Source organism: Trypanosoma theileri (genome assembly GCF_002087225.1).
Source record: "Trypanosoma theileri isolate Edinburgh chromosome Unknown TM35_Tth_33_V1, whole genome shotgun sequence".
NCBI classification, from domain to species: Eukaryota; Euglenozoa; class Kinetoplastea; order Trypanosomatida; family Trypanosomatidae; genus Trypanosoma; species Trypanosoma theileri.
In genome coordinates this window covers 226,830-243,426 of record NW_021639875.1, presented here as the reverse complement: position 1 = coordinate 243,426, position 16,597 = coordinate 226,830, and the positions used below count along the sequence as shown (strand labels likewise).

At 41.0% G+C, this 16,597-nt stretch overlaps 6 protein-coding genes across 6 annotated transcripts; all 6 read left to right on the top strand.

Annotated features, from left to right (window-relative positions):
- Positions 1-191: 191 nt before the first annotated feature.
- On the top strand, positions 192-5,066 carry TM35_000331980 (uncharacterized protein; the record flags this gene model as incomplete). The annotated part of the gene is made up of 1 exon (XM_029028954.1): positions 192-5,066. The coding sequence occupies one exon, from the start codon at positions 192-194 to the stop codon at positions 5,064-5,066; it is 4,875 nt and encodes a 1,624-aa protein (XP_028879807.1).
- Positions 5,067-5,590: 524 nt separating this feature from the next.
- Positions 5,591-7,471, top strand: TM35_000331970 (uncharacterized protein; the record flags this gene model as incomplete). The annotated part of the gene is made up of 1 exon (XM_029028953.1): positions 5,591-7,471. One exon carries the CDS (start codon positions 5,591-5,593, stop codon positions 7,469-7,471), a length of 1,881 nt encoding a protein of 626 aa, XP_028879806.1.
- A 209-nt stretch (positions 7,472-7,680) lies between these two features.
- Positions 7,681-10,257, top strand: TM35_000331960 (putative aminopeptidase, putative,metallo-peptidase, Clan MG, Family M24; the record flags this gene model as incomplete). Its single annotated transcript, XM_029028952.1, has 1 exon — positions 7,681-10,257. The coding sequence occupies one exon, from the start codon at positions 7,681-7,683 to the stop codon at positions 10,255-10,257; it is 2,577 nt and encodes an 858-aa protein (XP_028879805.1).
- An 867-nt stretch (positions 10,258-11,124) lies between these two features.
- On the top strand, positions 11,125-11,457 carry TM35_000331950 (ribosomal protein S25; the record flags this gene model as incomplete). Its single annotated transcript, XM_029028951.1, has 1 exon — positions 11,125-11,457. One exon carries the CDS (start codon positions 11,125-11,127, stop codon positions 11,455-11,457), a length of 333 nt encoding a protein of 110 aa, XP_028879804.1.
- Positions 11,458-11,976: 519 nt separating this feature from the next.
- Positions 11,977-13,542, top strand: TM35_000331940 (putative ATPase beta subunit; the record flags this gene model as incomplete). Its single annotated transcript, XM_029028950.1, has 1 exon — positions 11,977-13,542. One exon carries the CDS (start codon positions 11,977-11,979, stop codon positions 13,540-13,542), a length of 1,566 nt encoding a protein of 521 aa, XP_028879803.1.
- A 1,488-nt stretch (positions 13,543-15,030) lies between these two features.
- On the top strand, positions 15,031-16,440 carry TM35_000331930 (LMBR1 domain-containing protein 1; the record flags this gene model as incomplete). The annotated part of the gene is made up of 1 exon (XM_029028949.1): positions 15,031-16,440. One exon carries the CDS (start codon positions 15,031-15,033, stop codon positions 16,438-16,440), a length of 1,410 nt encoding a protein of 469 aa, XP_028879802.1.
- Positions 16,441-16,597: the final 157 nt, after the last annotated feature.

Sequence of the window (16,597 nt, the reverse complement as noted above, 5' to 3'; positions counted from 1 at the left end):
CTGTTTCTTGTAAATGTAAACTTCATTATGTCTTCCCTCTTTGCCCCCTTTTTTTTTTCTTATTGTTTATTTTAAATTATTATTATTATCCCCTTTTTCTTTTCGTTAGCTTCTCATCCCTACACCTTGGTGTGTTGAGGTGGGAGAAAAAGGGGGACGGGGAGAAGTGACATTCAGTTTGATTATATCGCATGCGAAATGCGGTCCGGCGTCTTTGCAGCAACAACAAAAGAAGAGGTGGTAATATTATTATTAATAGTAACAATGATAAGAAGAATGCTTTGAAAAGTCTTATTAGCTTATCTTCTTCTTCTTCCTCTTCCTCTTCTTATCATCTCCTGGAGGAATTGCAAGACCGTTTTCGCCGACTTGATGGTTTAAGCACAACGCGAAAAGGTGTACTGTTGCGTGATTGGCAACGCTTTGCTTCAGTGATGAGAGAAACTTCAATGGATTGTTCCTCTACGCACGCATTACTTTCTGAAGATTCATCATCATCATCATTAACAGCAGCAGCTTTAACTGCAGAAGTATACAGTGGAAGAAAAAATATTGGCAATCATAATCGTAAAGGAGAGGAATTATGCCGAGTTCTTCGTATTGTATCGGAGTTTATCGCATCTACAGGAACTTGTAGTGATCCAACAGTTCCATTGCCGAATGGATATGCAGATCTTTCACCAATGAATGGTATTCGTCGAGCGACACTTGTCTTAAACTATACAGAGACTGTATTGCTTTTATCTAATGATCATATGGCAGCCCTTGTGGCTTTAACCTTTGGTCGTTCACATTCAACCGATACTGAATTAACACTTGAAGAAGAAAAAGAAAAAGAACAGTCTGATTCAAATACCAGATGTACACTACGGTGGATAAATGAAGGAGATCCAACAACAAGGACGGCAACCATAGAAGAGGATGAAGATGAAGAAGAAAGTGATGGAGCTCCACTCACGTCATTAGAAACAGTTGCATTATTGCGTTGGTGTACATGGCATGTACGTACCGCATTATGTGGATTTCATAAGGATGACTCACTTACGATGGAATCTTTTCGTACAATTGTTCGACTCGTATCACGATTTCTTACTGTTCTTGTAGACGGTGGGCTTCGGCGTGGTGCGGTGGAAAACATAACAGATGAATATGCATTGAGTGATATGGCATACATTGTAATGGATGAGTTACTGAATATTTTAAATGCCAAGGCAACAGATATTTCCCATAATGATGAATCTTCATTATCAACACCAGTTGACTCCTTAGAGAATACTAACACCACTATTAGTACTAGCAACAACAAAAGTAGTAGTAGTAATAATAATAGTAATAGTGGTAGAGATGTGGATGGTGATAATGATAGTGGTGTTAGTAACATTAGGGATGAAAAGAGTATTTCTAATGTTAGTAGATGGTCTAATCTTCAAATACATGAGGATGCTCAACATGCCCTCCTCTGTAGTCAGAGAGAACATTGGGAACGAGCATTAAGTTTACTGATTCGAGTTCGTTCTTGGAATGACTCATTGATTAAAAAGAATAAGGAGAAGAATGATGATAATGATAATAAGAAGAATAAAGATATGAGAAGCAGCACGGTGCTAACCCATGAAATATTATATACACTCGTTGAGTCACCGCGAACTGTACTGCAAACTCTTCAATATATTCTCGCCCAACATGGACAGTGGAGTGTGTGTATGGAATTGTGGCAGGAGACAGTTCGCCGTCGTTCTGTATTAGAAACTACTTATCTATCATCTTCATTATCATTATCCTCATCATCATCTACTCAAGAGTTATCACCGTTTGCAGCGCTTCATCATCCATTTAATGTTGATAATATCGTAACGGCCCTTGCCTTTGTGAATGCAAAACCGTTTAAAGCAGTGGTTGGATCATCTGAAGGGGACTCTTTGGAACTCCCTGCACGACTTTTGCGATTGTTGTTGTATTTAGGAATTGTACCTAATCGTACTCTTTCCCCTGCAGAGTTTGCTGCACTTTTAAAACAGTCCTTTGGACTTTCACTTGGTCGAGGTGGTGTTGCGGGTATTTTATCTCCAGCGTATGTGTGGAGATTAGCAGCATCACACCCTCACCGCGCTCGTGCCACGCTGTGTTTAATGTGCTTTCATATGGTTGTAAGAAATGGTTTAACGCATACATTGGAGTTAGAGGATTTGTATGTTGTTACCTGCATCTCACGACGATTCTTGCAAGAACAGTATCGTGCAGCAGAAGCAACTTCATCCTCAGTGATGATAAGATGTGAAGATGAAGAAGAAAATGATAAAAAAGATGAAAATCAACAAAAGAACCCTAATGAAGACTCTATTAAAAGTAATAGTAGTAATAATAATAACAATGATGATAACACGGATGAGTATGAAAAGAATGCGTTTGGACCCCTTCCTGTTTATTTTGCTCCCGCCACCCGTCGTTCAACAACGGCAACAGAAACACACATTGTTGCCATCACAGACGCTTTTCTTTCTATGCAACAATCCATATTTCCCGTCCAAGAGGAAAAGGATCTAAACAACCATACACATCATCTTAACCCCAAACGGCCTGGACGTAGTGCTGTTCTCCTCACGTTGGTTTCTCATGAGCTTATGGCACTTCTTACAATGGCACCGTACGGTCGGGCTCTCGAACGTACATGGCGAGCCGCACTAGCCGCCCTTCCACACGATACGAATCTCACAGATGATCTACACTATGATAACCGTTATTATACTTATAATCATAAACATAATTATAATTATGATAATAGTAATAGTGGGTTGGCGATGCGGCCCTCTCGCTCGGTGGCGGCTCTCGCGCAGGCGCTGCGGCGGCGGGCCCTCGACCCCGGCGGCCGCCCGCTGATCGACCCGCTCGTCCAACTCGCCCCGCAACTCTCCGCCTTCGCCGTTGGCCGCATCGTCCACAGTCCGCTGGGCCGCCAACTCACATGGCGACAGTGTCTGCTGTTGCTGCCGTGCACACCGTGGGGCTCGCGGGTGCAGCGGCATTTATTGCGCCGCGTCGTGTTGGAGGGCGGCGGGGATGTGGAGGGACTGCGGGGCCTCATGCAAGTCAACGGCACACTCCCACCGCGATGGCTGCATGAGGCCCCAACACTCGCGGCAGACATGCGGGTGTTGACAATTCTCACCGAACACGACTGGCGACGCGCACTCACGGCGTACGTGGAATCCGGAGAACGTGTGCGGCAGGCCTGCGCCCCACATGTGGCACGTTTGGTGATAAGCGCCGGTGTGTGGTATACCCCGCGTGTGCCCTCTACGGATTTATCTTCTTCATCTTCCTCTACTACTACAACTAATAGTAGTAGTAATAGTAATAGTAATAATAATACTAGAGAGGATGAGGTGGATCATAATGGGCGAGCACTTCGATTGTTATTTCGGGTTGCACTGCGTGCGGTGGGTGGTGATCGTGTAGCGGAGGAAATGCTGCGCGGGAGTCTCTTGCGTGGTCGCTGGGCAGCTGGTTTGGCTTTTCATCAGTTTCTGCAGCATGACCAACCGGAGATGTTACGATCAAACAAAAAGATGGAATTGTATGTGGCGCTTCTCTGTAAAGGATTACTTTCACAGACAGCCATGGCACGTGCGATTGCAGAGGTCTCAAGAAGTGCAAGAGGAGCGGCATGGAAAGAGGCGTGTGAAACTTTTTTACAATACATGACAGAAGGTGGTATGAATGGTGGTAATCCTAACAAGAGAAGGAGTGAAGGTCTTATTACTACGGTCAATAAAATACAAAAAGAGGGTGAAAAAACTATGGATGATGATATCCCTTTATCATCTGGTAGTTGGTCCTCTTTGTTTCATGTTCGTGTTCCATCTCAGCTCTCTCATTTTGCGCATACTGTACGTTATAGTATGATATGCTCAGAGTATTGGGAACAGGCATTACGGTATTTTCCCATACACTCTTTACCACTTCCATTACATCATCAAATTCAATTACAACGTTTCATTGGAGGAATATTGGGAAATATGGAATCTAAAGAAGAGAAAACTGATTCACAAGGAAATGAAGGACAAGAGGATGGGAGAGTCATGCCATCATCATCAGCATCATCATCATTAACAACGATAGCAGGAGCAACGACTCATTCTCCCTCACCTCTCTCTTTATCACTTGTACAGATTGCATTACAAGATAAACTTCATCGAACAAAATCCCCTATTGTGAAAACTTCTGCTGCAGCTGTGGAACGAACTCTACGTGTTCTTCAACAACGAGGACAGTGGGAACAGGCAATGTTAGTATATGAACATGCACTTGCTAACCGTTGTTTTCCACATACTGCAGGTTCTATCGTACTAGGAGCATGTTTACCATCATGGGAGGCTTCACTTTATTGCTTTGCACATCTTTCAGAGCGTATGCGTCCAGATGCAATGACTACTGCATTAGCCTTGCAGGCCTGCGCACGTGGACAACAGTGGGTACTCGCACTGCGTATTCTTAAACAGAGTGTACTCACCACAGCTGTAGCCGCACCACGTGTGATTGATTATGCGGTGAAGGCGGCATTAAATAGTGGAGCTTGGCAGGCAGCACTCTGTGTGGCTCGTCAGTACCGCGGCAGTAGTAGTAGTACCAGTAGTCCTGTATTAGCAAATACCATCATGCATGTATTAGTGATAACAAAATGCTGGGATGATGCGGTGGGTTTTTTCTATGAGTGTATTATGCGTGGTATGCGTCCACTAGATGAATCCCTCACATTGGCTATTAAAGCAAGTGAGGCGGTGTCGGCGGAGTATCGCGATGCTGCACGTGTTGTGAGTGTGATTGCATCTGCATTGGAGGATTTCTTTCATGTAGAGGGTGTTGTGCAAGAACATGTACTTGTGGTCTATCGTGAGATATCGAGTAAACCACATGCAGGCGTTGATTCTCACCTCATACTTGTTTCATTTGCCCGCAGTGTTAGCAGTGGAAGTGGTAATAGTAATAGTGATAGTAGTAGTGATAGTGATAGTGGTAATAGTACTAATATCAGTGAAAATGAAACTGATAAATTACCCCGCAACTAACTACTATTACTCTGAGCATGCAGGCTTATACATGTTTGCACACAGGTGGGTTTTGATTTTTTCTTGTTGTTGTTATTATTACTATTTATTATTATTATTATTATTATTATTATTATTATTATTATTATTATTATTATTATTATTATTTATTATTTATTATTTTATTTCAAACTATTAGTTTTTCTGGAACTGAAAATACCTATTACTACTATTACTACTATTATTATCTTTTAATGATATTTTTTTTTCTGTTTTTTTTTTTTCTTTTTCTTTTTTTCCTTTTTACGGAGCTCTGTCATTTTCCACTCTCTGCTAGACTTTTTTTGGGGGGAAAAAAAAGAAAAGGTGTGCAGCAGCTGTTTGCTAACACTAAAGAGGGATACAATAAACGAAGGGGAAGCGAAACAACAACAACAACAAAAAAAAAACACACACACAGACGTTAAAGAGAGGTGTAATTATTATTATTATCTATTTATTACAGTGAAGCCACACACACACACAGAAAAAAAAAAAAAAAAAAGATGACACAAGTACGTACATTTGTTTTTATCACAAATATCCCTGACTTCTTACTGGAACCAATGGAAGTGAGCAGCAATATCAGCAGCCGTGCACGGGCTAATCGTGATCCCCGGTATGAACGACTGCGATCTCTATTAGCCGCGAATACTTCTGGAGTGATGATAGTCATGCATCTCGAGACCCGCGGATATGCACTGGCACTATACGCATCTGAACAAGAAGCCCTCGCCGCTTGTAAAACCACCATCACTCCACAGAATGGAAACCCACCACAACAGTACCCACCACTGCAACTACGCATTCTTCAACGTGAACGACCAGCCCCATGTGAGGCGGTGTATACACCAACAATAACAATAGAAGGCACGACTGTACAAAAGTCTGATCTCGTTCCCACACGTGGATTAGAATTGGTATACCGTGGAAGAGCCGTGGCTCGTTGGTGTCCACACACACAAGCACATGAGGACTGTTTATTTGGAACCTCCTGTCATCGTATACATCTAAAGGCCTATCAACATACTGTTCGTAAACGGCCTAGAATGGATGTCATTACAGGAACAGGAGGAACAGCAAACAATACCACAGCAACCACAACAAGTGCAATTGGAGCAATAGAAGCAGAAATGACAAGAGAAGAGATGGAAGTGGTTCGTAACGTCACGCGTAGTACACGTTTAACAGAAGAACTTCTCGTTCCAGCAGAAATGCAATTAGACTTTTCTGTATATGTTTCCATAACACATGAGGAGGCATTATCTCTAGTGGGAAATACGGGTTCTACTGCTTGTAGTAATACTATTGCAGCTACTGCTACTGCTGTTCGAGCTAATATAGTAAAAAGAGTTAAAGAGTCCTGTTCAACATATAAAGGACCATATTTTATAAGGTTTGCCTTTCCTGGTGGAGCTCCATGGGATTGGAGTTTACATGATGAGAGTGAGGGACTCCCGCAATTACGGCAACGGGCCCCATTTCCTGAGAATGGAGCTCCAACACCTCTTGAACGGGATTTATTTTGCCAAAAGTTACTCTATCATGTAAATCAAATGAATAAATTTACCACAATTGATGCTGCTCTTCGTGCTTTTGAGACTAGCCCACGAGTGTGTGAGGCATTACATCAATATCTACAGCAGGAAAATGATCAAAAAGATAAGAAAGAGAAGAATAGTAATGAAGACTCTAGTGGTACATCTACAATGATAGAATTGTGTATACGTCCATGGTTATTTTTACCCACTGCAGATATGGAGACGGTTGTTTTATTAGAGAAGGGCGGTGAGTATATAAGAGGTGTTGCCCAACGTCATGCCGCACTGCGTCTCATGACATCTGCTACCTTTTTACAACAACATCAATTAGACTTTACACGATATGCGGTGATTGGGAATAATGAAGATCCGGAAGCGGAGGATGCTCTGGAAATGGAATTACGTCGTGTAGGGACAGTAGTGAAACGTGGTGTAGATACACTGCGGCGACATGTACGTCAACAATGCACACGTGAAAAAATTCCCTCCTCTTCAGCGTGGTGTATACAACTTGCTGTTGTAATTCCAGATGGTTTGGGAATGGAAGAAAATAATAATAGTGGTAATAGTAATGTTAATGGACCTGTATCTACAACTACAGTAAGTGGAGAAAACAGTACTGATGTTGGTACCATGCACACTGTTGTGCTTTCACTAAAGCCATACCAAACGGCATTAGAGGAGTTTACGGCGATTTATGGTACTCGACAGGATGTGAGTAGTGCTGGTAATGATGATAATGATAGGGTTAGAAAAGAAGTACTGTGGAATACAAAGAAACATCCATATATTTCTCTTTTTTCCCGTGAGTTGATGGAACGACTAAAGCGAGACGGAAATGAATAGTAGCGGTCCCGTGGTGGTGTGACCCTTAAGAATGAGAAAGAAAGAAAATGACGTGAGAACTATGGAAAGACATGAGATTTTTTTTTTCTTTATTTATTCTTGTTAATATTTTCTTATATATGTATGTTTTTCTTTTTTTTTTTTCTTTTTTTTTTCTCTTCTGTAGCATTACAAGGGCTAGGCTGAGGAAACACACATTATATATATATATGCCGCCGAAGAAGCGTTGTAGAAGCAGCCCAAAGAAGGATGAGGCCTCACAGGAGTTGGAGGCCGCACACATCACGTCTCCCTCCAGCAGCAGCAGCATTGATCAACAAGTACCAATAGCAACAAAGTCCATAACAACAACAACAACAACAACAACAACAAGAGCTGCAGCATCAGTAGTATTAGTGGCATCCGGTAATGCCGAGAAGCCTGAACAGCAGCAGCAGCAGCGACAAAAACTCCCTTCTGATTTGGAGGGTGTTGTGCTGCGTTCTGCGGTGATTGCCCCTGATGTTGTTGGTATTCGCTGTGTTGCGGTTCACCCGAATGAGCGAGAGATGGTGATAGTTCGCGAGAATGGATCTATGGTATTATACACCATTGATACCTTTCAAAACGTCCCACACTTTACACAAATTCGACACACGGGTGGACAAGCCAATCGTACAGTAACCCGATTGCGGTATTTACCAAATACACGTCCACTGTTGGTGGCTTCTTATCTCTCTGGACAACTTGTGATCTACTGCGGTACAACACTCGCCCCATTGTATGTTCATCAACGCAGTGGTGGTGCTGTGTGGGATTTCTGCATTGCCGGCTCCATGTTGTTTGCCGCGATGGGCGATGGGGCATGGCAACAACTGCAGGTAGAGAATACTAATAATACTAATAATAATAATAATAATACTCAACGGCCTACATTGGTGCTACGCCGTATTATTCCAAAGGTTTCTGGTGCGGATCGTGCGTTAAGTGTATGTTGTGCCGTACAGTATGGAATTGCAGCAGGAACTGATGATGCGGGAAATGTAATGGCATGGCGACTACCGCGAGATGCGATGGAAGAGAATAATACTGATAATGATAATAATAGTGGGATGGATGGACGACCCATGGGTCTCAGTGATCATGAAACCTTATGGACCAGTCGTTTACCAAAAGGAATGGCCCTATGCTGTGCGATTAGCAACAGTGGAAAGAAGAGAGGACCTGTGGTGGCTGTAGGCACATCCATGGGAGATGTGGTGTTCTTTGATGCCCAGCATGGACATATTTTACATACCTTCACACATCATAAAGGACCCATCAGTACACTCGTAAGCAGCAGTAATCCTAATAAAATTATAAAAAATAATGAAATAGAAGGAGATGTATTGTATGCTTCCGGTTGGCATGAATCTCTACGTTCCTACCGTTGCAATGCGGATGGGGAATGGTACCCGGCGGAGGTTAAACGGCGTACACATTATCATGAAGCCAGTGAATTAGTGATATTACAACAACATCAATTAATTCTTTCCTCCTCACGAGATGGTACGATTATGTATGCCCCATTGGCATCTGTATTTAAATCCCCAGCCATGTATGTACCAGTCACTACACAACAATTCGCCTTTGCCAAATCAAAGAATGTTCTTTTACAAACTCGTCGTGGACGTATTGAGGCATTCCGCACAGATGCGGCATTACGTCATTGGACACCACTCTTTGCACATAAAATTCACGGCAAGTTTCATCTGCAGGGAATGTGGTGTGATGCCAAACTACACTATATACTCTTCACTACAGATGCTCGAGCCACACTACTGCGTGTCTGCTGGAGAGATGGGGCTGAAGATGCCTTGGCGCTTCATCGCATTGAAGAAGTCCTCGGAGGAATATCTATTGGCTACGGGGTATTGGACTGTTGTTTCATTGTACACAATAATAATAATAATAACACCACCACCACCAATAACAATAATAAAAAGAAAAAGAACAAGAACACAAAGAAGAGTGAGAATGAGAATGAAGAGGAGAAGGATAATGAGAACACTGCTCCACTGGAAAGCTGTTATTTACTGTTAGATGACAGTATTGTTCACATCACACTCGCGGCTGGATATCCTGTTGTATCTACCGCTATGCAATTAAGAGATGATGGAGAAACGGTAAGCAACATTCGCCCCACTCGACTCTTATTTGATGAAAGTAATAGTACCATCACTGTATGTGGTCTGCGGGGGAGACTCACATGTGATGTTGCCCCAGATGGTACTATAGATCCCAACAGCTTTACATTGGTGCGGGAACCCACGAGAATGGCAGCATCTGTACCGATGCTTATTCGTCGTAATAAGGATGATGATGAGGATGAGAATAATAATAATACTAATAATAATAATAAACAAGAAGAAGAAAGAGAACAGACTATTGTAGCGCTTATGGGTAATGAGCGATTTATGGCTGGACTTGGAACATCAAATCCATGTCTACTTCCACGTACACTTCCACACGATGTGCAATTCATTGCCCGTCTTCCACCGCTATGCAATGATGATAATGATAATGATATTAATAATAATACTTCTGCAGATATCACAAAGAAACACGATCAATTTCGTTTTCTCGCCATCTTCTCACGTGGATTGCTGTACGTTACGGAGAATGCCTGGCATATGGTCCAGCGCTGTACAGTGGAAGCCGCCTTTGTGCTGCGGGGGGATGATCGTGTCTTGGTGCTATTGCGCAATATTGAGGGAACACTGGAGGCCCTCCCAATGTGTTGGAAGGTCCGACGCTTTGGTAACTAAGAAGAGAGAAGAAAAGAGAAAAGAGAAAAGGGAATATCCCTTCAATACTGGAGTCATCATGTTAACAATTGCATGGACATTACACAGATATGTGGGTCATTATATATATATATATATATATATATATGACTCTGATGGATTGTATGCATAGGCGTTTCTGTGTCTGTGCATTTGTTTAAGAAAGTGCCAAATGCGGTCGGCAGAGTAAATAAGCAAAACAAAAAAGAAAAAAAAAGAAAGAGAAGGAAAACAAAAAAACAAAAAAAAGAAAAAAAAATATATATATATATATATATTTATAAAAAGGAAGAGAAGAAATGAATAGTGAGTCGTTTAAAAATTGTACAACAGCATCTCTTCTGCTGCTTGTATGTCTGTCAGCACGTATAAGTTTTTTTTTTGTTTTTTAATCTGTATATGTTTCTATTATGGGTCTCTTTTTTTCATCTGTTTGTGTGTAAACAAAGTAGAAAGAGATAAACGAGTATACATGGAACATACAAATATACATTTTACATACATACATGCAGTTCTATTTGAGAGCAGCTGTTGACGCTGATCCACAACTAAGAACAAGAACAAGAACAACAAAAAAAGATAATACCATATTTGATTAATCTGTGTAGTATAAATCATTCTCTTTGTTATTGTTATTATTAGTATTTCTTTATTATATGATTTAAAATAATCTTTTACTCTTTCTTTTTTTTTCTTTCTTCTTTTTCTTTTTCTTTACTATTATTACCCCCCCCCCCAAAAAAAAAAAAAAAAAAAAAAAAAAAAGTCCGGAGTATTTTTTTTCTCCATTCCTCGTAGCGAGTTTTCTCTCTCTTCCCTACATCCCAACACCACCCCCAGCAAGTAAAGATGCCACCAAAGAAGGGAGGAAAGGACACAAAGCCCACGGCCAAGAAGGGCAAGATGGAGAATATGAACAAGGGCGCCAAGAAGGCCGCAAAGAAGTGGTCCAAGGGCCGCACTCGCGAGGCACTGCAGAACGCTGTTATGTTCGATAAGGACACCATGGACAAGTTGATGACGGAAGTGCCAAAGTACAAGGTCATCACGCCGTCGATTATTAGCGACCGCCTGAAGATCTCCGTTTCCCTCGCCGCGAAGGGACTTCAGCATCTCTGCCGGGCAAAGAAGATCGTGCTTGTCTCCTGCAGCAGCAAGATGCGTGTCTACACCCGTGCGTAAGGTGTGAAGGGGCAAAGGAAATAGAGAAAGACCATTAGAGAGAATTGAGAGAGAGAGAGAGAAGTGTGTGAAGAGTGGGGGGAAATTATTTTTAATCCAAATGGATAAAAGAAGTAATAAACTTCACCTACACACTCTCACTCTTTCTTTCTTTCTCTTTTTTTTTTGGTTTTCTCTGTTTACGTGCGGAAGGCCATGGTGCGAAAAAAAAAAAAAAGGAGGACTTCATTATTTGTTTTGTTCTTTTTTAATACTTTTCTTTATTTATTTGTTTTTCTGCGTGTAGCAGAAAATGTGATGTGAGGGGGAAAAAACAAAGAAAACTCCTCACTTTTATTTCCATGTAGTTCTCTTGTATTCTTGAATTCTTTTTTATTATTATTATTCTTTTGCTCTATTTTTCCAAGTAACAAAAAGGTTTAAACTATATTTAGTCGTAGGGAGTAAAGGAAAAAAAAAAAAAGGATTTTTTTCTAAAAAAACAACAACAACACAAAGAACCAAATAAAAAGCAAAGTGATGTTGACTCGTCTTCGAAGTGCTGTTCTGCGTTGCTCTATGAGCACACGTGCTGCCTCTGCCGCTGCGGCTCCTACAGCCACTGTTGCTGAGCACAAGGGCCGTGTGGGTTACGTCTCTCAAGTCATTGGTGCTGTCGTCGATGTGCACTTCGCCGAGGGTGTGCCGCCTGTGTTGACGGCCCTTGACGTTGTCGACAGTCTTGGCCGTGATGAGCCCCTCACACTGGAGATTGTGCAGCATCTGGACGCACACACCGGCCGCTGCATTGCGATGCAGACAACAGATCTGCTTAAGCTCAAGACAAAGGTAGTGTCAACGGGTGGTAATATTTCTGTGCCCGTAGGACGCGAAACACTTGGACGTATCTTTAACGTTCTTGGTGATGCTATTGATCAACGTGGTCCTGTTGGTGAGAAGCACCGCATGCCTATTCACGCCGTGGCACCTAAGCTTGCCGATCAGGCAGCAGAAGATGCTATTCTTACAACCGGTATTAAAGTTATTGATCTTATTTTGCCTTATTGCAAGGGAGGAAAGATTGGTCTCTTTGGTGGTGCTGGTGTGGGTAAGACTGTTATTATCATGGAACTGATTAACAACGTTGCCAAGGGTCATGGTGGTTTCTCTGTCTTTGCAGGTGTTGGTGAGCGTACTCGTGAGGGAACAGATTTGTACTTGGAAATGATGCAGTCAAAGGTTATTGATCTCCAGGGTGATTCCAAGTGTGTGTTGGTGTATGGACAGATGAATGAGCCCCCAGGTGCTCGTGCTCGTGTTGCGCAATCTGCCTTAACAATGGCAGAGTACTTCCGTGATGTGGAGGGACAAGATGTGCTGCTCTTTATCGATAACATCTTCCGTTTCACACAAGCCAACTCTGAGGTGTCTGCCTTGCTTGGTCGTATTCCCGCCGCTGTTGGTTACCAACCCACACTTGCTGAAGATCTTGGTCAATTGCAGGAACGTATTACATCCACCACAAAGGGTTCCATTACATCTGTGCAGGCGGTGTATGTTCCTGCGGATGATATCACCGATCCTGCGCCTGCCACCACCTTCTCTCACTTGGATGCCACCACTGTGTTGGATCGTGCGGTGGCCGAGTCTGGTATTTACCCTGCCGTGAACCCACTGGAGTGTGCCTCGCGTATTATGGATCCCGATGTCATCAGTGTGGATCACTACAACGTGGCCCAGGATGTGGTTCAGATGCTCACCAAGTATAAGGAGCTGCAGGATATTATTGCCGTGCTCGGTATTGATGAACTTAACGAGGAGGATAAACTTATCGTGGATCGTGCCCGTAAGGTGACCAAGTTCCTCTCCCAACCCTTCCAGGTTGCGGAGGTCTTCACAGGTATGACGGGCCACTACGTGCAGCTGGAGGACACCATTGACTCCTTCTCTGGTCTGCTGATGGGTAACTACGATCAGGTGCCGGAAATGGCCTTCTACATGGTTGGCGGCATCACATCTGTGCTCGAGAAGGCAAAGAAGATGGCGGAGGAGGCCGCGGAGCTCGAGAAGCAACGCCGTGCCCGCGCTGCTCAGGCAAGCCAGTAGAGAAAAAGTAGTCTGTCTGTAAAGGAAAACATATGAAAGAGGGCAAAGAAAGGGAGGGGAGTGGGGAATTGAGAAAGAGGAAGGAAAAAAAAAAAAGAAAGAAAGAAAAGGAAATGAGTGAAAAAAAAAAAAAAAAAACGAAAAAAACCCTCGGAAGAGAGGGAAAATAAAAGGGAAAAAGAAAAAGAGAGAAAGAGAGAGAGAGAGAGAAAGAAATGAAATGTTAAAGGAGAAAAGTATATAAAAAAAAAAAAAAAATTGATGAGTTTAGTAGCAATGAAAAAAAAAGAGGGAAATAAAGAAAAGAATATATGAACCTTAATGTCCTCTACTGCAGAAGAAGAAGGTATAGTAGAGAAGGGAAGGATGATGGAATGTGGCTGTAGGCAAGAAGGAGCCTGCACCACAGAGTACAAGCCTATATTTATATTTATATGCGCCAATATTGGAAAGCGAGAGGAGAATTGAGGAAAAAAAAAATAAAATAATTAAAAAAAACATATGAAGTGGGTTTTTTTTTTTCTTTTTTCTACTCTATTTTTTTTCCTTTTCTTTTTTTTTTTCTTTCTCTCTCTTTCTCTTTCTCTGTGACTATATGTGTGAGTAGATGAGGCTGTTTGTAGGCATCTCGATTATATTAGGTAGGGACGTGTAGCAACAACTGTTTCATAGGAGATCCTTTGTTTATTTTTCTTTTGTTATTTTACGTTAGGCACTCCACTCTCTCTTTCTCTTTCTGTGTGTGTCTCTCTCTTTTTATTTTTCTTTTTTTTCTTTAATGAGGTGGTGATAGAGAAGAAAAGAAAAATTGGGAGAGAACGTGGAATGAATTGACGGCATATATATATATATGTGTCCGTATTCTCCACGTGTGTTGGGACAGACGAGAGAATCGATAACGTCAGTGAGAAAATAAAAAGAAAAGAAAAATAAATGAAGAAAGATTAGATGGAAAGAAGAAAAAGAAGAATGAGAAAAAAAAAGAAGTAGAAGAAATTAAAAAAATGTCTGTGAGACTGTGGCCTTTTTTGACTTTTTGGGGTATATATATATATTTATAGGTCTCGGACGTTCTTTCTTTCTTTTATTATTATTATTTTTCTTTCTTTCTCTCTGTGTCTCTCCGAGTATTTATGTGTGTGTGTGTATGTGTGTGTGTTTATCTTTACTTGTTTTTCTTCTTCTTTTGATTGGTGAATTATACCGTTACTCTGTTTCAATTATCATTTCTAATGTCTATATATATATATACCTTTTCGTTCTTTTCTTTTCTTTTTTTCTTCTTTTTCTTTATTGCGGTATGCATGTGTGTGTTGAGTAGGTGTCTGTGTAGTATTGAATAACTTCCAGTAGAGTGTGGTGGTAGTGCCACTAATACATATATACAAAATAAAAGATAGTGTATTACTAGTAAAGTGAACAGAGAGAAGAACAAAAAAAACATCAATAAAAGAAAGAAAAATGCTCAATTGGTGGCTTATTTTGATAATGGTGGTTGGATTCCTATTATGTGTAGCTCTTGGTATTTATATTCTCTTTTACTTTAAATCTGAGGAAGATGATGGAACCGCCTATCTAGAAAAGGTCGTTGTTGTGATTGGAATGATCATGTCCGTAGCGGTGGTGTTACTTTTACCTTTTGATGCCGCAAACGCAACGGATCCAACTGTAGAAAATAAATATCATAATACCTTAAATACTGTATTAATGTGGCAAATCGTATTATGGATGGCAGCTATAATGGCAGTGGTGGTGGTTCCATTTGTATTATTCTATTACGAGGCATATGATCCGGATAAGAATAAACCCGGTAAACAGATTATACAAGGTGTACTTTATACACTTGGGGTATTTGGGATTTTTGCGATTTTGTGTGGAGCCTGTTATGCTACTATTGGTGTAGCGCAAGTTCCTCTTCAAACATATGAGGCGTATCCACAATTAAATGTAAATGTAGAGTCTGTTTTATATAATGGAAGTAGTATAGCCTCACGTGCACAGATTGGAGTTAGTTTCTTTACCTATTGTGTAGGGATATTATGTTTCTTTGGTTGGATTGCCTTTTTCTTCTATGGAGGAGTGGGATTAGTTTCTTTTCCCATTGATCTTATTTCAGGTTTTATTAAACGTCCAAAGGCGATTTCGGCTTCTCGCTTTGCGCAGGAAATGGCCGTCATCGCTGCGAAGGGAGATGCCTTATTGGAAATGGCTTTGGAAATGCAAAAGGCCACAAGAGGAACAATTTCAAGATCTATGCAAAATAAAATTAATATTTTACGAAATGAAACGTATATATTAGAAGCTCAACAGGATCAATTAATATGGGCGTATACAAAAGCTGGTGGATCGCCTTTTATTGTATATGGACGATTGGTACTTGGGATTATATCCGTTGGGTTTAGTGTGGCTTGGGTATTACATATATTCCTTTATAATCAATTTGATCAAAGCCCATTTTTAAATACAATCCTTACCAAGTTAGATGGTGTATTTGCACTTTTTGGTATTATTGCCTATGCGGTATTAACTTTTTATCTTATGTGGATAACATTTGAAGGACAAGTACGTCTTGGGATGCGACTTGTTTTTTTTCAAATTCATCCATTAAAGCCACATGATACAACGATGAATTCACTTCTTTTTAATGTTTCTATTTCACTTCTCACAAGTTTTGCCGTTGTGGAGTTTGTATCTCGTTCATTTCGTGAGTATAGTCCACGTACATCTATTAATGCCTTAATGAATGTATACGTTTTACGTTTAAAGTTCTTTGGAGATGTTATTTGGTGGGCACAGTTCTGTCTTCTTGGTGTTTCTCTCTTATCACTTGTGTGGGTTATTCTCTGTCCTGTGCATAGACGACATAAGGATCTCACAAAGATTCGTATTAACTCTTAAGAAAAGAAAAGAAAAAAAATAGAGAAGACGACAAGAACAAATGATAAGAGGAGAAGAAAAGAGAAGGACGAAAATACAATAAATACCTTTTTCTTTCTATGTTGCTTTATTTCGTATATATATATATGTATATATATATATATATATATATATATAT